This window comes from Lissotriton helveticus, chromosome 6 (genome assembly GCF_964261635.1).
Source record: "Lissotriton helveticus chromosome 6, aLisHel1.1, whole genome shotgun sequence".
Lineage (NCBI taxonomy): Eukaryota > Metazoa > Chordata > Amphibia > Caudata > Salamandridae > Lissotriton > Lissotriton helveticus.
In genome coordinates this window covers 1,110,186,560-1,110,212,206 of record NC_136067.1, presented here as the reverse complement: position 1 = coordinate 1,110,212,206, position 25,647 = coordinate 1,110,186,560, and the positions used below count along the sequence as shown (strand labels likewise).

The 25,647-nt window shown below is 47.5% G+C and overlaps 1 protein-coding gene across 1 annotated transcript in view; it reads left to right on the top strand.

The window, feature by feature from the left end:
• ANAPC1 (anaphase promoting complex subunit 1) overlaps positions 1 to 25,647 on the top strand; it is an 815,950-nt gene that overhangs the window by 663,682 nt on the left and 126,621 nt on the right. The window contains exon 43 of the mRNA XM_078648767.1: positions 18,169 to 18,255. Within this exon, the coding sequence (XP_078504893.1) occupies positions 18,169 to 18,255 (87 nt within the window). The remainder of the gene's footprint in view (positions 1 to 18,168; positions 18,256 to 25,647) is intronic.

The following is a 25,647-nucleotide window of genomic DNA, read 5'->3' as shown; positions in this document are numbered from 1 at the left end:
ATCTGCAGAGCAGCAACGTTGCTAATCTGCATGTATATAAAACTCGACACTTTATACAGAAGTTTCTGATGAGGTCCTTAATTTAGCCAGGTCATGTAGGGAATCTCATTTGGCTCTGATGCCTACACGATGGCTGGTGCACCGCACTTGCTTTTTATGTGGTTTAAAACGAGGCTAAAAAGTGGAACAGGTGCAAGAGCACGTTGCTCACTTCAGATACTGTTGTACTCCCAGGCCAGTACACCTCTTCTGTGTGACCTCCAAGAACCTTCATTCTCTTTGGTCACCCCCCTTCCTAAATATTGATGAAACGGACCAGCGGACACGCTCTTTGGACTTCTTCCGCTGTGTCAAGTGACCTGAACAGCAAAGCTGTGCTCAACAGTAGTATAGGAAGTTTGTCCCCTCCGTCTGACTCGAGTGGGGTCACTCATTCTTGTGTGGCCGGTTCCTGAGCGACATACGTGAATAGCCATGGCTTCTCCAGGAATACAAAAAACTGGTTCTCTTCATAAGTGAAATGTGCAAATTGAGTAGTGTGAAAATCAGTGTTGTGCATTTGTATCTACGACCCTGGCACACACCTTGTAAACAGGGGGCGGCTGGTCCATAAGGGCGCCGGGGCGGCGCCCTACTTGGCAGAATCAACGTGACAGTACACATCAGAATAACTGCTCCGGCCTGTGCTTCAGCGTTTGACCATGTCTCATGCACGCACTTGAGGCTGTAAACTTCATAGTCTCAAGTGCGCGCATGAGTCATGGTCAAACGCCCAGCGCAGTCAGGCAAGCAGGCGAGAGAAGCAGGAGTCCAGCAGACTCCGACTGCGCAAGTGTAAGCTGAGGGCGGTTTCATTTCCGCACCGCCACTCCATTGAACATTACACTAGGTATGCTGCGCATGCCTAGTGTAATGCAGGAGTCTAAAGATAGGATCCCGTTGGGCGCTGACGTACATTCGCCCGATGCCCAGTCAAATGGCAGGATCTAGCTGGTGTAGCGCCCCCAGTCGCATCCTGTCTTAGGATTTGTCAACGTCTGTGACTCGGAGACGTGATGGGACGCGGGACCGGCGGAAGAGATGCCTCATCCTGTAAGTTTAAAATGTATTGTTTTTTATTTCATATAATTAAATGCACCCCCCCCCTCCCTCCCCGCGCGTAGGATTTGACTTTTCAAATTCCCTGACAGGGTTTCCATTAGCGTTACAGCTGGCCAGTGAGGAGGAATGTGAGTGAGCACCCCTGATGGAGGGAGACCGAAGAAGGGTCTGAATGATGAGGGCAGCGCACGGGAGGAGCAGGGGTGAGTGCCTGCAGAATACATAACACCCATGAAAAACACGCTCGGTGTGAGATTTTCGCAGCAGATGTACCGGCAGAAGCATTTTCAGGACTCTCACTGTAAACAGAAGAGAAGTGTCCGACGCGATTTGAAAGTCGTCCCCTGACACTTGGGCAAGCTGACGAGGGAAATTTTGAAGTAAAAAGGGAAAGTGTTATTTGCAAGTTAGCTGACTGATATTTCAGGAAGGGATAAGCTTAAATGTGAATTATATACACTTTGGTTCAAACGTCGAGCGCACGGTGTATATATATGCAGGTTGCTTTTCCTTCTCGCCCTCCAACAACCACCCCCCCTTTCATTGACAACTGCTCAGCCAAAGTGCCTCACTAGTGTCCGTAAAACAGGAAGTGCACATCGCAAGACTATGCCCACTTTAAGTAGTGCATCAGCCATTGTTCAGACTGAAAAAAGTTGGTTTCGACATTTTAAAACACTCTTTCCCTACCCCGCCATTCTGTGAATTGCAGGCCTGGCTTTGCAAGCACAAAAGTGTTAAGCACATCAGACCCAAGACCTCTAAAGACGCTTTTCTCACTTGTGTTCCATGTCACCATTTCAATGGCATCTCAGCATTGCCGCACAACACTTGCAGAGGGAAAATACGGCATTTCCCACAATGACATCTTTCACACTTGAAACTCAGTAGCTCCCCTCCACAGAGCTCCAAGTTCTAAAGTTCGCCCCCCACACTCCTCCCCTTTCATTGAGAACTGCTCAGCCAAAGTGCCTCACTAGTGTCTGTAAAACAGGAAGTGCACATCTCAGGACTATACCCACTTTAAGTAGTGCATCAGCCATCGAACCTAACTACCGCCACGACCCATCCCAGAGTGAAGTGTAATCCAAGAGCCGGTTCCAGACAGCACCGGGCATCGGGCAGCTGTCAGTGGCACCCTCCCCGCCCCTTCACATGCCCTTACACTAGTCTGTAATGTCACGTGGCTTGTAATCAAAAGGAGCTGCATGCTTGTACCCTATGTGCTCCTTCGCCAGTGCCAATTCGCAGGGTTTCAAAACTCCAGGTGACCAGGCCCCCTTGTTTCTTGCCTATGTGCAGGCGCAGATGTATGCAATAAACCCAACTAAAGACTAGGAATAAAATTAACTGCAGAAATAAGCTGTGTAACTTAATATACATACGCTTGCAGACAAAGCTCCTTCAAAATAAATATTCACCCTGGCCACAGTAGTTTGCAGCCTCAGCACTCCCCGTACTATGACTCCCTCTCTCCCCTCCCCCCCCCCCCACATCCCCCAAACCCTCTTTTGGCGCTTGCTCGCCACCGGTGACAGGAATCATCACAAACTTTTACGCCTCTCCACTTTCAAATGTCACCAGCCACCACTGCTTGTAAATGGCTGCAGCCTCTCTGAATTCGGCTTAATGATCACCAGTTGGCCGGGAAAGGCCTCACACTGGTCTAGAACCGGTCCCTCTGGCGGTCTCCGCCTTCCCAGCACACTTCCAGTATCAGATTCATGTATCGCCTCATCCCTTGGCACCTTCTCCCTGAACCGCACTCCAGTCCTACCTCTTTCCTCACCTCCTAGAGTACCAATCTCCTTGTCCAGTCCACTACTAATCCAGTGCCCAGGCGAGGCTCCAGAAGTCATAATCTGGGAGGGCCTTGAAGAGGCATAGGTGGGCTCATCTCCCAGGTGTCTGAGACCTGGGTCTGGACTGGCAGCATAGTCTTGTAGGGGTGTGAAGCATATATTTTACCTAATGTCCAAGTTGTGCCTACAAGTTTTACTCTGTGTTTCTGGAGGTTTGTACGTATGGGCTTTATCACTTCTGCTTTCTCCACTTCACCCCGCTCACTCTCTGCCTCACCCTCCGTGCTCTCAGCTTCACCCTGCTCTCCTGCCCACCTCATTCTACTTCCTTCCACCTCATCCACTTCTCTCTCCACCTCCCCCCTTTTTCTCTGCCTCTCCCTCTCCACCTCCTCCTCCTTTCTCCATGCTGTGACCTCCTCTATCTCTCTTCTCTACTGTCCCATCCTCACTGTGCATCAACTTCTTCTTGACACATCACCCTTCTGTTTCCACCTCGCCCTTCTCTTCCCACCTCACATCCTTCTTTCCAGCTCACCCCTCTTACTTCACCATCCTATCCTCTCACTGTGCATCAACTTCCTCTCTCGCCACCTCACCCTTCTGTCTCCACCTCACCCTTCTCTCCCTGCCTCCCCCTTACCCTTCTCTCCCTGTCTCCCCTGCTCTCACTCTCTGCCCCGTCCTGTCTTTCCAATCAACTCTTCTTCCTTTCACTCTTTCCTCTTGCTCACTAGCCCCCCTTTGTCTCCCTCCCCTCTCCCACCGATCACTCTCCTTTCTTTGCTTCGCCTTCTCTCTACACCTCACCGTCTTCTGTCAGCATCACCTTCACTGCTGTTACAAGGAAGCTTGATCTGCTACCGTACAAGCGTGTGTGACTATATTTGTGTGGGTAGGCCGGTGTGCACCATGGTACCTCGCACTCCTACTGCCCGGACGTGTTCTTCATTGGTAGAACTCAACATTTGAAAAGAGGCAGCACCGAGGCCTGGATTATGTAGAGCGCAGTTATGAGCAGGCACAACATCTACAATATGCCATATGCATTTTAAAGAGATAGTACCGAACTGTGCAGTTTTTTAAAGGTGTGCATAGTGCCTACAGCTGCACCTCTACTCCAAACCGAGTGCTAACAATTGGAAGGGCAAACAAAGTAGACATAGTAAACATCAAATGTGGGCCGCCTCCTACCCGTAGCTGCCCTCTGTAACAAGAGTACAGCTCCTTGCATACTTTGTCCGTATTAGGAGGAGCCCGTGGACATTGACTGGGGCTATTTACATTTGGAGACGCTGTTGGAGGGCACCTTTGTTCGAACCTGCCCTTCGCGTCGCTGGTGCTGAAAAGTGCTTTTTGCTGCCGTCTGGGCTGCGGGTCTCCTGTGGTCCACGGTGGGAGAAGGAGCTGCCCGCCTGAACGCCGCAGGGACTCGGTTATCCAGGAGTCCCTGCGAGAGCTCAACACCTGCTCGGCGCTGATTGATCGGCCCCGCCCATTGGTCATCAAGCGGCCTATTTAACTCTTACGGGTTCCCGCTGCGAGGAAGCGCCGGGCGAATCCCGGGCAAAGGGCGGGCCCTCAGAGACCATAGGAGACTGGGCTGGGCCCCCCCTAACGATGAACATTCCATGATAAGGACTCTTTGCGTAACATTGCGGTAAGCTGGTTTATTCAAAACATTCTACTTGGTTGTTAAAAATGCATATTTATTGATTTACTTGAGATGACTTTGTTGAGTGGTTTGAATCGGCCCCTATAGTGATTAGTGACCACCATGATGTCGTCCCCCCCTAAGGACAGGTCTTTATTGGCAGGAGGAGCTAATCAAGGCACACTTGACAACTATGTTATCAGGGTTGCCACAGGAATTGATAGGGAAATCGCTCTTGCAGAGCGACAGGCTGAGAGACGTCGCTCTATTGAACTTATCAAGAATAAGCGTTCATCCCTGGGCCCGCTACAGCTAGCGACTTCATCACTTCCCATTACTTATTGCGGAAGCGAGGGCTGTGAGGCATCCTTTAATGATAGTATCCCGCTACTCCTGCAAGATAGAACCCCTCCACTAGTTGTAACCAATGATTCGCTCATAAATGACTCCGCTTCTCACTGTAACTTGACACCAGAGGTAGAAGTCCTACCAGATACCCCACCATCACGAGTAGACCCAGTTCATAACTCAAAGGAAACTCTCAAAAACCCCCGAGCCCAAGGCCCACCACCGAAAAAAAGGAGAAAGAGGGGGAGTGCTTTACAGAAAAATAAAATTACTCATATTAACTCTGGGAACTCCAAAAGCTCTTCACCTAACACACCTACAATTCCTCCAATAGTTATTCCGTTACACCTCCCAACAAAAGATTTATCCAGCACTGACCCAATGGATAGTATAGAACAATTAATGAGATCACTCATACTGCCATTAGTAGAGAGGCTAAAAGGATTAGCCCACCAACTGGGGAATTTAGAACAGGCTATCGGGGACATTAAAGGGGCAATTAAGGACTTATCAAAGTCAATACCAGCGCCCCTAACCCCTGTGTTACCCCCAACTACCATCCCCCAAAAAGGAACAAAAACGACTAATTTGGCTAAACCAAAACCTCCGAAACCATTGCCCCCCAAAACAGCAGGGTTAAATATCAAAAAGAAAGAAAAGGAGGCACAGGAAGGTGGAAAATCGAATTTCCCAGGAAATGCCCCTAAACCTAATGGCCACGAAAACACTGCTAGGATATTTCCACCTAAGAGGCACAGAGTAGAACTGCCTCTGGAAGCAGTTCCGTTTGTGGTGGTGCTCACAGGAGTGCCAGTTTTAGAGGAGGGTAGTAGAGAAGATCAGCATCAGCTGAAAAATAAGGTTATATTTTGGCTGAGACAGAATTGTGCACTACCACCAAACATAAATGGTGAAATTCTTCATGTGAGGCGTCTCCCCTGGTTGGGACACAGAACCAAAGATATAATGGGTGACATCATTATAATAAATTTTAGAGATGATAGAGCAGTCAGACATATCGTAAACTGGTTCCCTCAAAATGGCAATAATTCAATCACTGTACGCGATTTGACTTACTTTTACCCCAGAGGTATAGTGGCTCCGGTACCTAATTTTAGGCTCCCGCTTCATTATCAGAGCAATTATATTGGGCCCCTACTTCGACAACAGAATGATGGATTTGGGCCCTCATTTTAAATTCAGGAAGGTCGCCCCAGGCCACTCTTTCACCAACAGGCTGACCGCTCCTTGCCCGTTTATAACCGCTTCGCTGCTTTAGCAGGCATGGAGGGAGTTGACTGACTTCTTTTTGGGGGCACGGCAGATGACGATGCTGTCGGTTCACAAAAGGTGTCTCCAATAATTATAGAACCAACCTATAATGGTAATGCATATGCCCCCCACCCAAAGCATACATGTTATCAGGACATAGTGACTAACGACCTGGCTGCGGATGATGGGCAAAATTAATCCGCACAAGGCATAGGAATGGGAGGTAAAATAGGGGAGGCAGATGATGATGTAGTCAGAATAGTGTCCTGGAATATAGCCGGTTTGGCTTCTAAATTTAAAAATAAAGAATGGCGCCAATATATAAGCAGGTTCCATATAATTTGCTTTCAAGAAACATGGGTGGTTGACAATAGCTCCCTACATATCCAAGGGTATAAATGTTTTTTTGTCCCCGCAAAGAAATCTAGATCTGGTAGGGCTAGAGGAGGATTGTCTTTATATGTAGATCTGAACCTCCTTGACACATAGTCGACCTTAAACTGTAACTCACATGATATTCAAGAGGTACAGTTTAATGGTAAAGGGTTAAAACTGACCATGTTTAACGTTTATAATAATGTAGCAGGTGGAGGCTGTAATGCACTGATAAACGAATTGGAGTGCAGATTGTGCCAGGATACTGTTGGGGGGATGGGAACCCATGCTCAAAACATTCTGGTTATGGGGGACCTTAATTGTCACCTCTGTCCGGCTCTCTTCCCAATTGACGTGGCCTGGTCGCGCTGTTCAGTGGATAACGGGGCTCATTTTGAGCACTCAGTGGAAGGTCATGCTTTAACCAAACTCTTGAATACCCATGACCTGGTCCATACCATTGATATGGTGGATATACTGCAGGATGGTACCCTCCCACCAACTTTTAAGGGTAGAGGATGTTCCTCATATATTGATTACATTTTAGTTTCAAGGGCTTTTAAAAATAGAATAGCTGGAGTTGGGATCGATTGGAACCCGTTTAGTGATCATAATCCCCTAGTACTAGATGTATTTTATCGGGCCTGCCCCAGAGGGAGAAAGCCCGATGCGATAATTGAGAGGGTCACTGATCAGGGCAGACGCCTTAGGTGGTCCAAAATAGATGGAGAAAGGTTTTATAGATCTTTGATGGAGAGTGGGAAATCAGCTATCGAGGCGTGTTTAGATATGACAGTAGAAGGGCCGCAGTTACTTCTAGGATTTGAGCAGATTGCCGGTTTGGTAGATGGTCTGTTAAAAACTAGTGTCCCGGAAATAAGATCTCGCTGTCATCTGCGCTGGTTTGATCGGGACTATTCCAAGGCCCTGAGGGAGCTTAAAAATAGCATAAAAAAGAGACCATGGGATGCCCTACAAGTTGCCTTATGCAGGAAAAAATACAAGAGCGAGCTGAGTAGGAGGAAATTAGCTCTACAATCAGAAGGATGGGCAGATCTAAGAGAGGCGGGGGAAAAGAGGGATATGTCACAATTCTGGAGGATTATTAATAAACCTACATTCCAGGACGACAAAGCCCCTGAAATAGGAACAAGCATCACGCCTGACATGTGGATGACTCATTATAGGGGTCTATATAATCACGAAGTGGGAACATCTGATGAACAGGTAGGGAATGTTGACCAGGGCCAGCCCGTAGTTTTCTCAATTAAGGAAATAAAGGTCAGGATTTAGGGTCTGACTAAAAATAAAGCCCCTGGCCCAGACGGTATCCCGCCAGATCTGTTCCTAAGCTCTGTGGAATTGTGGGCCCCTATAATGACTAGGGTTATAAACACAGCAATTTGCTGTGGTTTACTGCCCTCCTGGTCAACGGCTATTATCGTCCCTATTTTCAAAAAGGGCAACAGGGACGACCCCCAGTGTTATCGACCGATCTCACTGATCGATGTATCTGCCAAAATCTTGGGCAGGGGGATACTAAACCGGTTGACTGAGTAGACAGAGGCAAATAACATTATCTCAGATACACAGTATGGTTTTAGGATGGGCCGGTCCACGAGCGACCAATACTTGAACCTCTATATGCTGGCAGCCAAATACACCAAGGCTAGTAATGAATCTATTTATATGGGGTTCATGGATTTGGCAGCCGCCTTTGATCATGTAAATAGGGACAAGCTTTGGGACATGATGACCAGAATGGGGATAGAGGTTGGCCTCATCAACATTTTAAGAGAGCTGCATAGTAGTACCTCAGCACAAGTTAGGTACAACATGGAGGGCGGACGTACAGACTCCTTCCCTTGTAGAAGCAGGGTACGCCAAGGATGTATCTTGGCGCCTTTTTTATTCTCACTTTACATTAATAACTTGAAGCAGTACCTCCTTCAATTGGGATCTGATTGCCCACGAGTAGGGTCGCGTCATGTTCCTGTGCTACTTTACGCAGATGATGCGGTCCTCCTCGCACGCACACCAAAGAGTCTACAGATCTTAATTGATGGTTTTGTATCTTTTATGGGCTCATTAGACCTGTCTGTTAATTTGGGTAAATCCTACGTGTTGTCAGCTGGCAACAAACCCTGCACTAAATGTTCCTTCATGATAGGGAGCCATAAAATAGAGAAAGTTAAATCATTCTCGTATTTAGGCTTACTATTTGACGGGTTATTAAAATTTAATTGTTTGGTGGAGGAACGTTGCCGTAAGATGAATGTTACGAACGGCGCAATCTCAGGTTACGGGCGAAGGTTGGGGAGATGGTGCCCTGAACAGGTGTTGAACCTGTATAACTCTGTGTTGTTCTAAAGTCATTTATGGGGGCAGAGGTATGGGGCTTTGTGAATATTTGCCACGGGAGGAGAACAAATATTTACGATCCGTCCTGAAAGCTCCACAAAGTTTAGCTGCAGTAATTGTACACAGGGAGTTAGGGATACCCTATCTTGAAGATTTGGTGAAGGTCAGGCCAATTTTAGCTTGGCTAAAAATCTGGGTTAATCCAGAGGCGACCTTAAGGAGGGAAATCCTGAATGACTGCCTGGGCAGAGACAAATGGATGCAAATCCCGTGGCTCAGTTATGTTAAGACTGCACTAGAAACCCTGGGCTTCGGGAATCTCTTTGTTGACCCGGCAGTGATTATCCCCCAGCATAAAATGATTGTAAAAAAAGCGTTCTTGGCACACAAAGTTACACGGAGAATAGAGTTAGAAAGGGCTAAAATCACGGTGTGTGCTTACAACCTTGTTAAGATCACAGAGGGAATGGAGCCATACCTATACCTGATACACAATGCCCAGGACAGGTTTTTAATGTGCCGTTTTAGGCTCAATTTATTACCGTATTTATTGGCGTCACCACTAGGGTTTTCAACTACAATCGAGCAGAAGGGAACCTGCGGCTGCGACAATAGGTCTCCGCAGGATTCCCTTCATTTTGTATTGTTTATGTTCATGTTATTCAAAGCCTAGGCGTAGATTCTTGGTTGATATTTTAAAACAAGGTAATATGAAACGTGCCCAAGAGGCCTTGGTTTATTTACAACAAGCGACTGACCCTCTCACATTGTGATGCATTATTAATTTCATCAAAGTGGCGGTTCGATTAAGGGCAACCGGGGGGGGGGGGGGGGAGAGTGTAAGATTTTAGCGATAGGTTTTAATGTCTACAAAATGTCATTTTATACTCAGTGACTTTGACTGTATTAATAATGGGATTCATATGCTAATTTAATTGTTTTTGTTAAAATAACCTACATACTGTATGTTTGTGCTTTTATGGTGATTTTCAATCATCGAATAAAGAATCCTGAATGAATGAAAGAGTACAGCTCCTCAGTCCTGGTGGGGCTGTTTTCTCAAAGAGAGGGAGAGGATGTGGCCTAAGGGCTAGGGCGGTTGACCTCAAATTTGGGGAACCGGGATAGAGTCTCCGCAAGATGCGCAACATCCTGTGATTCTGAGCAGATCACTTAATCTCCCCGTGCCTATCAAAAATGAATGTGTCCTCCTGTAACACAACTGGTGCTCATATAAAGCGCTCTGATACCTGATGCCTTCTGGTCAAGTTTGCGCTATATAAAACTCCGTAAATAATTTAAAAAAAACATTTGATTGCAGTTTCTTGAGCAGTGTATTTTAAGGGAAACTAATAGGAAATCTACCTCTCATGCGAGTGCCTCAAATCTGAACTGTTTCTCTTAAAATGTGACTGTCGCCTGGGCGCCTCTTTCACGTTCTCTTCCTCTTTTCCACTAGTCTCTCCCCGCCCCATCACCCTCGTTCTTTCTCATCACTATCACTGCCTGTAACGTTTGTTCTACCAATCTCCTCCAGTCTCTTCACCCTCCTTCTCTGGTCCCTCCCCACCTCTGATCACCTGCTGATCACCCTTCTCTCTGACCACCTTCCTTTCAGTTCATACTCATCCTTAAACAGCCTCATGCTTTGCCTTCACCCTTCCCTCCTCCGCTCCTTCTCCTCCCCTCTCATCACCTCCTCGGTACATGTCTACACATGTCCCTACTCCCGTCAAACACCTTCCTCCTCATTCTCCGGCTCCATTCGGATTCTTTCCCCCTACTTTCTCAGACACCTCCCTCGTCCACCTTTCGCAACATCTCTATGGCCTTCTCTACTCTGACATTCTCAGCCTCCGACTCCTCTCTAACCCACCATCTCTCATTATTTTTATTTTTGCTTCTCACTCCTTTACTTTTATTTGTTCACGCCATTTCGGTTTTGTTAGGTCTTGTTGAGCAAGTGCATGCGCTGCTCGGAGAGACTTTAGTAGGTGAGTTTTTAAAGTGCTGCCGGCTGGCCTAGCGCTTGGGTTCACGTGCACGTGAGGGTGCATGCTCACAACCACCATCTGCCTTTCTTTCATGGCTCATTAAGCCTTACAGCATGCTCCTCCAACCCCGCTCTGCCTCTCTGTCTTGCTCGCCCCTCCCCCTCCCTAACTACAGAGCGCGTCTCGCAGCTGCCACTTTCGCACGCACCACTGGCGTGTTTCCCCCCCCCCCCCCACTCCCGGGCTTATTATATGTAGAATGAGCGCTTCTGCTAAGTGATCTTGTTTTGTTGTTGTGTTAATGCTTTGCTGCGCCCGTTTGACTCACAACATGCTTTCTCTTTCCACAAACTCGATGTTTGTGTTCCTTTATTTTGAGATGCTTTTAGTATTACTGTTTTGTGACTTATTTCTGATCGCAGCGGCTGCTTCATGTCCGTTGCACCATTCAGGGAGTCCTTTCATTGGCACTTTCATGAGGACATGAGGAGGAAGCTGGAAACTTTTGGCACAGTCTCTTTAAAAGCACAGCATGTTGTGGACTGGTTAGTCAATTAGACTTATGTAGCGCTTTAGATCTCAAAGCGCTATGGTGGGTGCAGCAGTTATAACTCATGAAATATGGGTTGCAACTCACAAGAGGGGGCAGGTTTGAGTGCACATGGGTTGCAATCGTATTCTTAAGATGATGGGCTGTGTGTATCCATTATCAGCACTCAGTCTTTCCTAAGTGATCTTGCTTTGTTGTTGTGTCAGTGCTTTGCTGCGCCCGTTTGACTTACAACCTGCTTTCTCTTTCCCCAAACTCGATGTTTGTGTTCCTTTATTTTGAGATGCTTTTAGTATTACTGTCACACACACAACCACACACATCCACAACCACACAAACCCACACACACAACCACCCGCACAACCTCACACAACCATACACACACACACACAACCACACACACAAGCACACACACAACCACAGACACACACAACCACAAACACCCAACCACACACACACAACCACACATACAACCACACACACATACAACCACACGCACACACACAACCACACACACACAACCACACACACACAACCACACACACACAACCACACACACACAACCACACACACACAACCACACACACACAACCACACACACACAACCACACACAACCACAGACACACACAACCACACACACACACAACCACACACACAACCACACACAACCACACACACAACCACACACACCCACACACACACAACCACACACACAAACACAACACACACAACCACACACACAACTACTCATACAACCACACACACAACCACAACCACACTCACACACACACAACCACAACGCGCGACCGCAATCAGTTTCACTTTCACGCGATCACGATCAGTTTCACAGCCGCGTTCGCAGTGAAAGTGTTCGCGTTTCTAGTTTTATTCAGCATTCACTCTTGTTTCCTAGTGCTTGACAATCCAATCTACAATATTTAAGCAGCCTGAACGTCTCCTGTAAACCATACCACTCCATGCATTTTCTCCGATCCACATAGATATCAGTGGTACAAACAAAGGTTACCAGGTTTCTTATCCTTCCTTCAAGCAATAACTAGAATACTAAACTGCATTCGTGCCCCACTTAGTTTTAAACAGCAAACAGTTATTCTAATCGGTTTGTTTCACAGAGGTTGTGTCTTAGGAGAAGGGCAGTGGCACTCACACGACACTATACGCGAGTGTGTTCAAAAGAGTTCTTTAAAACTATTAATCAAAAATTTACTCATAAAAATTCTGATTCCACCAGAATCCGAGTCCTCCACAACACCCTGTTTTTCTGGCTGTCAACTATGAAAAGGAGGCCAATATTGCCCCCATTTTTATTATTCTGTATCCTCGGTTCAATTCTGGGGTGCCTTTTCAGCTTGTTGCTAGTTCATTGCGAATCTAACCGTTACTAATTCAAATTGTGTTAGCTGCGGCTTATTTGCAATGCAAACTTTATCTCAATAAATTGCTGTAACAAGCTGCAAGTCCGCTACGGAAGCCCATTCATTTGCTAATTATTTTCCACATAAGGTTGCAAGACCATAAAGTGGAGTTTTCAGGACTTTGAATAGTTTCTTGTTTGAAGAAGTTACTCTCTCCTGCGCACCCCTCTCCTGTACTAAGGTTACGAGTGACTTGGCACCCGCCTTTCAGAAGTTCTTGCATCCACCCAAGTCTGGCCTGCAACTGGTGCGTCCCAGCCTGGCACACACCGGGTGATGATCTCCGCACCTCCTTCTAGACCCCAGCTCACTACTGTTTGCAGTCTGTCACTCACCCCTCACCTCCCTGGCACTCACCCTTCACCCCTCAGGCCTGGCAGTCACTCCTCGCTCCTGTCACTCACCCTTCTCCCTCTCTGGCACTCAGCATTGACTCTCCGTGACACTCAACTGTCACCTCCCTGACACTCACCCTCGACCCTCCTGGTACTCATACTTCCCCTCCCTGGCACATATCCTTCACCTCCCTGACACAGACCCATATCCCTCCTGGCATTCACTACTCGCCCCCTTGGCACTCACCCTTCACCTCCATGGCACTAGCCCTTCATCCCCTGGCCTGGCAGCTACCCTTCACCCCCTGCACTCACCCTTCTCCTCCCTGGCACTCAACTTTAACCTTCCTGACTCTTACATATCACTTCCATGGCACTCAACCTTCATCTCCCTGGCACTCACCCTTCATCCCCCTGACCTTGCACTCAACCTGCACCTCCGTTGCGCTAGCCCTTCACCCCCCTGGCCTGGCAGCTACCCCTCAACCCTGGCACCCATACTTCCCCTTCTCGGCACTCACTCTTCCCCTCCCTGGCACTCACCCTTGACCCTCCTGACTCTTACGTCTTATCTCCCTGGCACTCACTCCTCACCTCCCTGCCACTCACCCTTGACCCTCCTGGCACTAGCCCAGTATCCCCCAAGAACAATAAATAACAAGCATTGGCATAGCCAATAGGTCTCATCTTTGGGACCTTATAAGTGTTTAGCCACCAACAGTTGATGTTGCCGCACCAAGGATATTGTGCTGCATAACTAAATACTTAGAAGGTCCCAAAAGCGAGACCTATTGGCTATGCCAATGCTTGTTGAGCTTTGTTATGTGGGTATCTACTCTGAATATCCTTGACCTATGAGTGTAACAGAAACCATTTTATACAACTGCCATTGTTTTCTCCTTCCCATTATTTGAAGGCACACACATACTCCTACTATTGTAGTGTCTAAGCCTACTGGATTAGTCTTTAATGCTATACAGGACAGAGCATTATTTTAGGTAATTGGTTATTTGGACTGTAGTAATTGCACTCTGATCAGGCTGCACAGATCTATCACTGAGGTTAAGGGGCAATACCATGTCCACAACTAAGTGAAATGCAAATACTGCTGCTTTAGTGAAAAGAGGGTCGGGGCAGGATATGCGCTGAGTGACAAAGCGGACAATAAATTCCTTATCTAAGTGTGAGGACCGGAAATATGATGCTAGATAGATGGTGAAATATGGTCGCTGAGACTTGCAGCACTGATTCGATGAGTTATTTTGAGGTCTGTTGATTGAGACAACTTGAGTTGTCTCGCCAAACCTTATTTTCACGAAAAATCTCTTTCACAATGTACACGTAAAGGAGGTTCCATTCAGCCGACTTCATCTACTGGCCTTTAAAATTCCCATTTACAGCTTGCTTCGGCCTACCCCAGCATGAAGTCATTCTGCTTTACCCATTGGCTTCCTTCTCTGAGTGACCGCACACAATCTGTGCACATAGTTCACATCCACCTACAAATAGTTCCTTTCTTTTTAGTGATAAAGCTGGTTTATGATGTGCTTTCTTATTTATTTTATTTATCTATAAATAACTGCTATTTATTTTGCTTGCCCTTCAGATAATTTATTTTTAGTCTCCCTTTTAAAGGCAACTTTGACTGCTTGGTTAGATCTTGGTTTATTCCTTGCATGGCACAACTGAAAATCTTGTGGTTTAAAAAAACATAACGAGAAAAATGGCTACATCAGTTAATGCTTTTTAAGTTTTTTTTTCAATTTCAGATGTATAGTAGCTATGTTTAGGTGGTCAAGATATGTAGGTGAGCAACCCAATATACCCTTGCGGGCTCGGGCAATACTTGTTATAAGAAAAAGGCCAGCAAGGGATTTTGTTCTATTTGTCAGCGTTGTTAGGGCCTGTTATGAAAATCAAGGTTCCTAAAACTGTTCTTAGTCAGTAGCTGTAGTGAATCATTAACTTCAGGCAAAGAGTCACAAAAGATCAATAAATACAGTGTTACCACACTAACACAGTAAATAAATGCAAAGACCAGGGTTTTATATTGTCTGAAGATTATTATTTGTTTTCAAGACAAAGAATCTTTTTATAAAAAAGAAGAAAACATTCTTATAAAATAGGGTACATACATAGGTATTAGTTAGATATTCAAGGTGTAGGTTATTTCCTCCTTTGATATATCTAAGCAAAACGTCCAGACTGCTAACACAAAATAACACAATGATTTCAACTAAAAATCAGAAGAAAATCAAAGATGATACAATGGATCACATGCAGAATTGGACTGGATAGTCGACGTTTCGGTCTTTTAAGGAATTTTTCATAAGACCATCATCAGGACAAAGAAATTCTACATACAGTAGATGACCCTTTTTACTCAAGTAGAGATAAATCCTCTCTCTATTCACAAAGACAACAGCAATTCCAATGATTTTGGTGATGAGAAGCAAAGAAATTAATCCTTTTGTGTCAGAATTACTCGTATCATAAGCTGAAGTGATTTCAAATGTTCAACAAAGTATCCAATACTTGCTGATCGGTGAGAGGACGACCGTTAGGTTTTCACGAAGATGAAAGAAGGAATCTCAGTCATAGACGCGCCGGACCGCAAACAAATTGGGTTAAAAAGCCTTAACCCTCAGACAATATAAAACCCTGGTCTTTGCATTTATTTACTGTGTTAGTGGGGTAACACTGTATTTATTGATCTTTTGTGACTCTTTGCCTGAAGTTAATGATTCACTACAGCTACTGACTAAGAACAGTTTTAGGAACCTTGATTTTCATAACAGGCCCTAACAACGCTGACAAATAGTAATAGAACAAAATCCCTTGCTGGCCTTTTTCTTATGTTTAGGTGGTAGCATTTTTTATTTCTTTTTATCGCATACTGTTCACCAGCTTGCTGAGTTGATGCTTTTGAATTTGACAAAGCTTGTTCGTTAGTAGATTGGTTATGGAAAAGGAAGATGGTACCTATCCTCATGTATGTACCTTTGCAGATATCTTTCTTAACTGAGGATGTCGCTGTGGTGCAGTACAGAAGGAACACAAGGGTGTTTTTAATATTGTATTGTATTGTAATTGCATTTATGTAGCGCTTACTACCACTGACGAGGCGTCGAAGCGCTTTTTCGGCGAGTAGCACGCTACTCCGAGACCCATAGAGGATTAGTGTTGAGTTAGTATAGTGAGACATGCAAGTACATTTTAAGTGGTGGATAGGTAAGTCAGTTATTTGGATTTGGAATGATCGCAGAAGGATAGAGGAGGAAAAGGTATGTATTTATATAGCGCTTGTTGACGCACGCTATTCAGGAAGCCCATAAAGAGTTAGTGGTGAATTAATATGGTGAAATATAAAGGAATTTCAGTGGTGGATATTTAGTCCGATTATTTAGAGTGAGCTGGATAGTGGAGGGATAAAAGGGGAAGAAAGGTTTGCATTCATATAGCACTTGTTACCCCTGATGGGTGTTGAAGCGCTTTTCTGGCGAGTAGCACGCCTCTCTTTGTCTTCGAGAGCATTGTTACTTTTATGTTAAATCACCCTGGCTTTCAGTTATCATCTATAATGTTTCTGTAAATAGAGCTCCATTCAACATTCTCGCGCTTGCCGTTGCAGAACTTTCACTTATATAAAGTATCCTTGTGACATAGTAACGCCTATGTCACACTGTGCTGGTTTGCACTGCTTTAATTTGCACCATACGGTCAAGGAGCAATGTATGTGTTTTCAGGTCGAGCCTGTCCAGCGCATGTGCTGCTCTGCGAGGCATGCTGTATTGAGGTATGGCGTAGAAGCTCCGCCCATTTCCTACCCATCTTTTCAATGGGCTCCTGTTACTGTCCTTTCGAAATCATTGCTTATCATTCCTGAATAGACTTAGTAGTCCCTCCTTGGTTCTGCCTTGTCTTCATTTGTAACCTCCCACGAGGACTGGACTTTGTGCTTGTGTAGTTACACAGGGGGCTTTATCTAGTCAGTGAGCACTATTTTCTTTAATGATCTTTCCTATTCCACCCACTTCGTCGCAGTTTTCTGCCACCTTTTATATAGTTATTAGTCATGTATTTTTTCACGTCCAGTGTAGTCCGCTTTACAGGGGCCAGCCTTATTTACTTATTTAGTTTACAGCACAAGCGCTTTCACACCCACGCTACCAAAGCTTTGTTTCTTTATTTATTTTTGCACCATATGTAAAAGCGCCCCATACACGCTTTCACTTTAATGTTGGCCGCGCTCCTTTCTTTAGATGCTGGTCACTGTAACCTGATTACGGCAAGCAGCATCTAAAGGAAGAGGCGCGGCCACCGTTAAAGTGGTCTCGCATTTGCGAGAGTTTCTGCTACTAGCATTAGAAATGACAATGCCTTTTATTTATGTGTTGCTTTGAAACACACTTAAATAAAAGGCGTTATCATTTACAATGCCAATAGCTTAAACTCTAACAAATGCGAGACCTATTACATTTCAAATGCTTGTTCATACATTGCTTTAGAGTAACTATCTATGCCTCGCCAGGATATAATGGCAAGTGTTCTTATCTGTTTTGTGTAGACATTGGTGATTTCCTATGTACTAAGCAGTGCTCCCATTCCACATCGAAGCGAACGCTTGGTGTGCTTAGCTCTTTTTTCCACTGAACATCAAATGAATGAGGAAGTTAACCACGCCTGGATAGACTGATGGAAGAAGTCAGCCTTCATCTCCAACAGTGCCTGGCAAATTTATCCTTTTTTTGCTGAGTAACATGGGATTGCAGCACAACAGTCATTACCACCTAGCAAGTTGCGGCAATCTAAAATGAATAGCTCCGTCATAAAGTATTTGTGAACTGATTAATTTTCGAGGTTTGTGACAGAGATTGTACATTTTAGTACTTGTTCAGAAAGTAATTATGTAACTTCATTTGTCCCCTTGACATTTTAGCCAGAAGCAATATCTACATTTACATCTGATCCAGCACTGCTCTCATTTTCCGAATATTTCTGCAAGCCTACAACGAACATTGGCGAGGTATGCAGATTAATAATTGTTGTTTTATCTTCTCCTGTTTTTATACTCTATTAAGTGTTACGAGCTTGGTGGCATGTGGCGAAAAGTTATAAGATTTTGATGAAATTTCGTTGATTCTTTTTAGGGATTATAAGAAATATTTGCATCTGCCTGCAGCTTCTGTTCCATTTAGAATTACACTGGCGTATTCTGTTTTAAGAAATTAAGACCAAAATATGATATCTATCGGTCAAGGCGAGCATGAGATTGGATTCTCTTTTCAGAAGATTGTTTTGCTAGCTAGTATATTCGCAAGGGGAGTGTAGTGGTCACCTAATAAGGAGACTAAAAGACAAAAAATCGTGTCTATAATTGTGCCGCAGAACTGTGCGCACTGGGTACCACACATGAGTATGTCCTACATAAGCACAACCCAATAATGATACATAAACAAGCCGTCGACAATGACCTTTTTCCGATCCTTGGATGTGGGTTGGAAACTGCTGAGTTACTTGTTGCCTGGAGACCAAGGCTTCTTTTTCATATCCTTTGTTCCCTTTTCTGCTTCTCTTCCCCTCGTTCGTTTGGGTATCTAATGGTGCAACACCCCAGCTTATAGCCATGTTCATCATATCATCAACCATTCACAGCAGGTGACACACATAAGTCCAAACATTTATACGAAAGCAGCAATCTGATACAGACTTCTAGTCGCAGATTCCCTACCTTAGAATGATCCCCATTTTTACTTGAGCAGTATCCCTGCGCACCGGTAGAGGGCATCGTTGGGCTCCGCATGGTGTCGTCCACACTGGAAGTGAAGTGCTTGGGGCCTGTATAGACACCACCCCTACGCAGTGATGTCCGTTCTTTTCTTTCCGAGCCAGCCAGCACAGATCTGGAGAGCGCTAGCTCGTCAGTCACTTTTTGACTGCTTTTTAGGTCGAGACCTGCGTAGGCTGCGCTTGCGCAGTCTCGCAGGGAGAGATCTTATGTTAGAGTGTGGGGGCTTGAACCCACCCCTCTTCTCCATTGGCTGGCTTCCTAAACGGAGGCCAGCCATTGGAGGCGAGGGGCGTCACTCCGTTCAAGCCGGATTATGGGGGGGGGGGTTCGTTTCTTTCTCTTTTCTTTCTCTCCTCTTCCCATTGGCTGGAATTTTACCTTCCAGCCAATGGGAAGAGGAGAGAACGAAAAACACGCCCCAAATCCAAAAATGCCACTGCGTTTCTCCGAGGCATTCTTGCCTCGCCTCGGAGAAACATGGTGGTGTTCGTCTGCCCTCCTGATGGCTTGCAGCATCCTCCCGCCTCCCTCGCCGCCTCTCGTACTTCCTGGGCGCTGCGGAGCTCCCCCGGGCGCCTCAGTGATACAAAGGCCTTGGTGGTAGTTTGTGCAGTGTCTGCCAAGGCCCGTCTCTGCTAGTGTGTGTGACTCGCCCCGTGGCTTGACCAGTACTAATATTCTGGGGTACGCATTGCCCGCACCATCAGCCTGACCCATAGCCCGCGCCATAGCCGTCCAGTGAGAGACCCCCTTCACACTCTCCGCGGCCACTCCACCGAGGGACCTCGCCCTGGAGTTTGAACACCTCCGAGGCGCTATCGTTTTGGAAGCGCATCCCTCGAGTCACCGCCGCAATACTAGAAATCTCGGAAGGGAACGTCTGAGAGGAGCGCTGTCTGCCACTGGGAACCGGAACGGAGGCGGAGGTCGAGGGGAGACCCCACCTGGCCTGTGAGTATTGTTTGTGGCCCGTTGCGGGAATCTCTTGTAACTGACTGTGGAGCGCGAGCGCTTGTTGTTGGTGCATGGAGGTGTGATTACTTCTCGGGAAAATATATACATTCAAAAACATAAATATTTAGGAGTGCCAGTCCTGCGTTTTAGGTTAATGATGCAGCTGAATTTTGGCTTCATTCCCATGCAGGGGCGGCACCCCATTCACTTGAAAGTAATGCTGGTAAAGGGGCGTATTCTGTCCCACTACATTATGTGGGGGAGTTTGAGACCAGACGATAGCCATAGCTACTCTTTTAGAACAAACTGAGATGATGGGCAGGACCTTAATGTAACCGCGGCTTCTCCGCTTGACCGAATCGTTTGATCTTGTGCTCATGAGGGTCCATTTCCATGTGCGCGGCAAAATGTGAGCGTTTTAAAGTGTATCTGCGTCATTAACTTAAATACGATCTCAGAATATGTATGGTCTCATGTCGCTGAACCCTCTGCTCCTGCCATATCAGCGACAACGGCATCAATCACATGGTTCGCCAGATGCACGGCCTGCGCACCCTCCACATCGGCCAGTGCGTGCGCATCGCGGACAAGGAGCTGGAGCTGATCGCTGACCATCTCTCGCAGCTCACAGGCATAGACTTGTACGGCTGCACCCGCATCCCAAAGCGCGGCCTGGAGCTGCCCTGCCTCAAGGTGCTCAACCTGGGCCTCTGGCAGATGACCGAGAGCGACAAGGGGAAGTGAGGTCGCACGGGACACTTCATCTACTTATACCCTTGCTCGCCTGCCAGCGGTGGCACTTAATATTTCAATTCCCTAAATATCGGAAATTAATGTTTGTGTAGCGCATGCATTTACTTTGTAAAATACTTGTCTAAATGATACAGCCACATGCGCCAAGATTACAAAGGCATTGAGGGTACGGGACGTATCCGCTAAACAAGACACACAGCCATCATCAAATGAATTATGCTCGCAATATTTATTTTGCAGCTTGTAAAATTTGCGAGCCTGCCAGTCTCTTGCTAAACAGTGCAAGAAATTAAAGATAACACGGGCGTGCGTGCTGCTTGGAGCTTGAGACAGTCAATTTTGTCACCCTTCATATTTCATATATGCCCTTGTTGGATCACTGTACCGTGTGCATACCCAGTGCCCCTGGCGGCCAAATGTGTCCTATCTCAGATTTAAATGGTGCGAACTCGACCCGAAGGTATCGGAGCGCTATAAATGAGTCTTGCAGTGAGACCACTACTCCTCTTTTCTCTGCCGCACCTTAACAGCCAATTAATGGATTCCAAGTGTGTTATTTTTTTCCCCAATATCAGCACTGCTCAGAGTCGAGTTCATCGGTCACAATCGGATGCTGTACTTTTCAGGGTGGGGTCAGCTTGCACACCTCACTTCCCTCTCTCCTCCCCCTGCTCTCGGCCCTCCCTCCCTGCCTCTCTCAGGCTCTCCCTCCGGTCGGTGCCTCCTGCCTCCAGACGCTGCTCCCTGGGACCCTCAGGTGATCCTGGCCTCTGACCCCCTGCCAGCATCCCCTTGGGGGGGGGCTTCACTTCCGGCCACCGTGGGAGAGTGCCTGGGTGGGATTGGAACTCGGGTTGGGTGTGTCGTGGGGGCTGTCGGCCTCCGTCACTGCTCTTCCGTGTCTGGTGATTTTGGGTGGGGGAGGGGTCGTGTGTTGTAGTGTCTGTTCTTTTCCCACTGGGATTGGAGTGCGTGAAGTTGCCATTTTTGTTTGCCGTTCCTCAACTTGTGTGTGTATGTAACTCTACAGGCCTGGGTGGAAACTCTGGCGGGGTCTGTGCAGTTGCAAATATGTCTTTTGGGCGTGTTTGTGCGGCGAGCGTTGGCAGGGTGTCCTTTCCCAGCCTGTGATTACTTGTGTGCAGAAGTCAGGAATGTTTCACGAGTTAAGAGAGTTGTGTACAGTATCTGTGGCTTGTTGCTCTTCGGCAGTGGGGAATGTGTGGCTGGGTTGTGTTTGCAGGGTACTGTGTGCGTGTGGTTGTAATGTTTGTAGGCTGTGGTGTGTGCGTGTGGTTGTAATGCTTGGAGGCTGTGGTGTGTGCGTGTGGATGCTTGGAGGCAGTGCTGTGTGCGTGTGGATGCTTGGAGGCTGTGGTGTGTGCGTGTGGATGCTTGGAGGCTGTGGTGTGTGGCTGTAATGCTTGGAGGCTGGTGTGTGCGTGTGGCTGTAATGCTTGGAGGCTGTGGTGTGGCTGCAATGCTTGGAGGTTGTGGTGTGTGGCTGTAATGCTTGGAGGCTGTGGTGTGCGACTGTAATGCTTGGAGGCTGTGGTGTGTGAGTGTGGCTGTAATGCTTGGAGGCAGTGGTGTGTGCGTGTGGATGCTTGTAGGCTGTGGTGTGCGTGTGTGGTTGTAATGCTTGGAGGCTGTGGTGTGCGCGTGTGGTTGTAATGCTTGGAGGCTGTGGTGGGCACGTGTGGTTGTAATTCTTGGAGGCTGTGGTGTGTGCGCGTGTGGCTGTAATGCTTGGGGGCTGTGGTGTGTGCACGTGTGGCTGTAATGCTTGGGGGCTGGGGTGTGTGCGTGTGGATGCTTGGAGGCTGTGGTGTGTGCGTGTGGCTCTAATGCTAGGAGGCTGTGGTGTGTGCTTGTGGCTGTAATGCTTGCACAAAGTAATGGTGTTTGCACAATTGCGCGTGTTCGTGCTCCTCCATCGGCACCGAGTGAAACCCGCCTCTAGCTTGTGTTGGGTGTGATTGTTAAAGTGGATGTTCCGGAGAGGACGCGGCCCCTGGTGCCGGCTGACGGGTGTTGAGACGTGTGCGTGTGGGTGGGCCTCGGCTGTCCTCGTTTGCCCCTCAGTCTGAGGTGTGTGCTTGGAAGTGTTTGCATGTGAGCAGGACGTTGTGTCCCCAGCCTAGTGCGAGTCACGGGGCATTGCGTATCACACACTTTTTGCGTGTAAAGACATCATGGTGTTCACTGTTCGTGGGGAGACGTGCATGTGTGCAGTCTGCTGGTGTCTCGTGCGCGTGTGGTGATTGTTTGTAGTTTGCACACCAGGCCTTGTTTTGCGCTGTGTGCTGGCCGGGGCACTATACAGCATTTCAATATCTGTGTAAAGCGTGCCCCATTTGCGGAAAAGCATGCAGCATGTTGTCTCCCCGAGCCCCCAGGATTCGGGACCCCCTCATGCCCCCCAGGGGAGAGTGCTGAAGAGCTGCAGCCGGCGCGCGAGCAGACTCCTGAAGCCGGAGTCACAGCCAGTGATGAAGACCGCGCGGCCCCGGGGGTCAATGGGGTGCTCCGTTCCGCGCCGGCCGCCCATCGCCAGCCAAGCCAGGGCGGGCACCGCCAGCACCAACGTGGCACACAGAGGGCCCAGGCACCAGCAGAGGAGGAGTAGCAGCATCGGGAAGCCAGCTGGTATTTTTTTCGCTTTTCTTGCCTCTGTTCCCTTCCTGTGCGCGATTTTCTTTCCTCTGTTCCCTGCTTGTGCTCGATTTTCTTGCCTCTGTTCCCTGCTTGTGATCGTTTTTTCTTGCCTCTGTTCCCTGCTTGTGATAGTTTTTTCTTGCCTCCTTGTGATCGTTTTTTCTTGCCTCTGTTCCCTGCTTGTGATCTTTTTTTTTTTCTTGCCTCTGTTCCCTGGGGCGTTACTGGGCAGAGATGGGCGTGTGGCTGACCTAGACTGTGGGAAGCAACGGGTGAGCTTTGGGAGTTGGTGGGGGCCTTGAATAACCGATTTGTAAATAAGGAGACTCCCCGGGGTGAGGGTGTGGCTCTGTGTGTGTGGCTCTGTGTGTGTGTGGCTCTGTCTGTGTGTGGCTCTGTCTGTGTGTGTGGCTCTGTCTGTGTGTGTGTGTGTGTGTGTGTGTGTGTGTGTGGCTCTGTGTGTGGCTCTGTCTGTGTGTGGCTCTGTCTGTGTGTGGCTCTGTCTGTGTGTGGCTCTGTCTGTGTGTTGCTCGGTCTGTCTGTGTGTGGATCTGTGTGTGTGTGTGTGTGTGTGTGGCTCTGTCTGTCTGTGTGGATCTGTCTGTGTGTGTGTGTGTGGCTCTGTCTGTGTGTGGGTGTGGCTCTGTCTGTGTGTGTGGCTCTGTCTGTGTGTGTGGCTCTGTCTGTATGTGGGTGTGGCTCTGTGTGTGGGTGTGGCTCTGTCTGCGTGTGGGTGTGGCTCTGTCTGTGTGTGGGTGGCTCTGTCTGTCTGTGTGGATGGCTCTGTCTGTGTGGATGGCTCTGTCTGTGTGGATGGCTCTGTCTGTGTGGATGGCTCTGTCTGTGTGGGTGGCTCTGTGTGGGTGTGGCTCTGTCTGTGTGGGTGTGGCTCTGTGTGTGTGTGGCTCTGTGTGTGTGTGGCTGTGTGTGTGGCTCTGTGTGGGTGGGTGTGGCTGTGTGTGTGTGTGTGTCTCTGTGTGTGTGTGTGTGTGTGGCTCTGTGTGTGTGGGTGCAAAAGCAATAGGTCTTGCATGTGCGAGAGATTAAGCTATTGGCATTGTAAATGACAATGACATTTATTTATCTGTTTTCAAAATCAACACATAAATAAAAATTTTGCCATTTACAATGCCAATACCTCTAACTTTTGCAGAGGCGAGACCGTTGCATTGTAAATGCTTGTTCGATGTTTTGTCACAGTATTATTAGAGTGCTTCTCCTGGTGTGGCTGGGATGTCCACTAAGAAAGCCGGTTTAGTTCTGCGGTGCCTGTCTTCAACAAATGTTGATCACAGACCAGTATCTTGTATGCCACTGGTGCCTTAAACGTATCCATGCTGTGAAGACCTGCACCTTTTGCCTCGTCTTGCACCCCAAGGCCTTGAGGTAGCGGTCACCTCAAGCACCTTGATGTCCCACATGCAATGCTGTAACAGTCTTGGTCCTTGTCAAGAGGAAGGTCCCGGGATTAGTCGCCGAGAGTCAGGCTACTCTGGTAAGTCCCACTGCAAGAAGAAGAGCAAGAAGTCAAAGAGGTCTTCGACTTCGCGTCAGTCAACGAGACGAGGGAGCAATCGCCACTGGAGGCCTGGCTCCTCTGTAGAGCCAGCGCCTGGGTCAGCTCTGCGGTTTACTGAGTTTCTGGGAGCCGGAATGATCCACGCTCAACACCGTGTGGTTAAGAGACCATGCACCTCATATTTGAGCTGCCCAATTCCTGCCAGTATGTCTTCGGGCTCCGCATGTTCTGGTGTGGTCCCTACCGATTCCACACCAGCTGCTCCAGCCCTGTCACCATTCAGTATTCTTGGATCCATGTATGGATCCAGACTGGAGCCACTCAAACCACTTTGACCTTCCTTGGTCCCCATTCTGATCCCCACTCCAACATGTAGCTGGAGGGATGTTGTCTGATGCCGACTCCGGTAAAGTCTTCTAGGCCATAGCCTGAGCCCTATTCCTATGAGCTATGACTCGGGGAGGATTGGGAGGTGTCGCTGGACCCTGAAGAATACCAGCCTTTAGATACCCAAATGGACTGGTGTGAGGACTTAGCGGAGACAAGTGGACTGAACACTTCGCCAGATACTTCTTTAATTCCCCTACTGTGGCTACAGAAGAAGCAGCGTCGTTTGCAATGGTGATGAGAAGGACAGCTTAGGTCCTGATCATTTACCTGTCCTCAGTGGCTTGAAGGTCAAAAGATGGTTCTATGGTATATGTTCAACAACCCATAGGGAGCTTTTACAAGCCATAAAATCC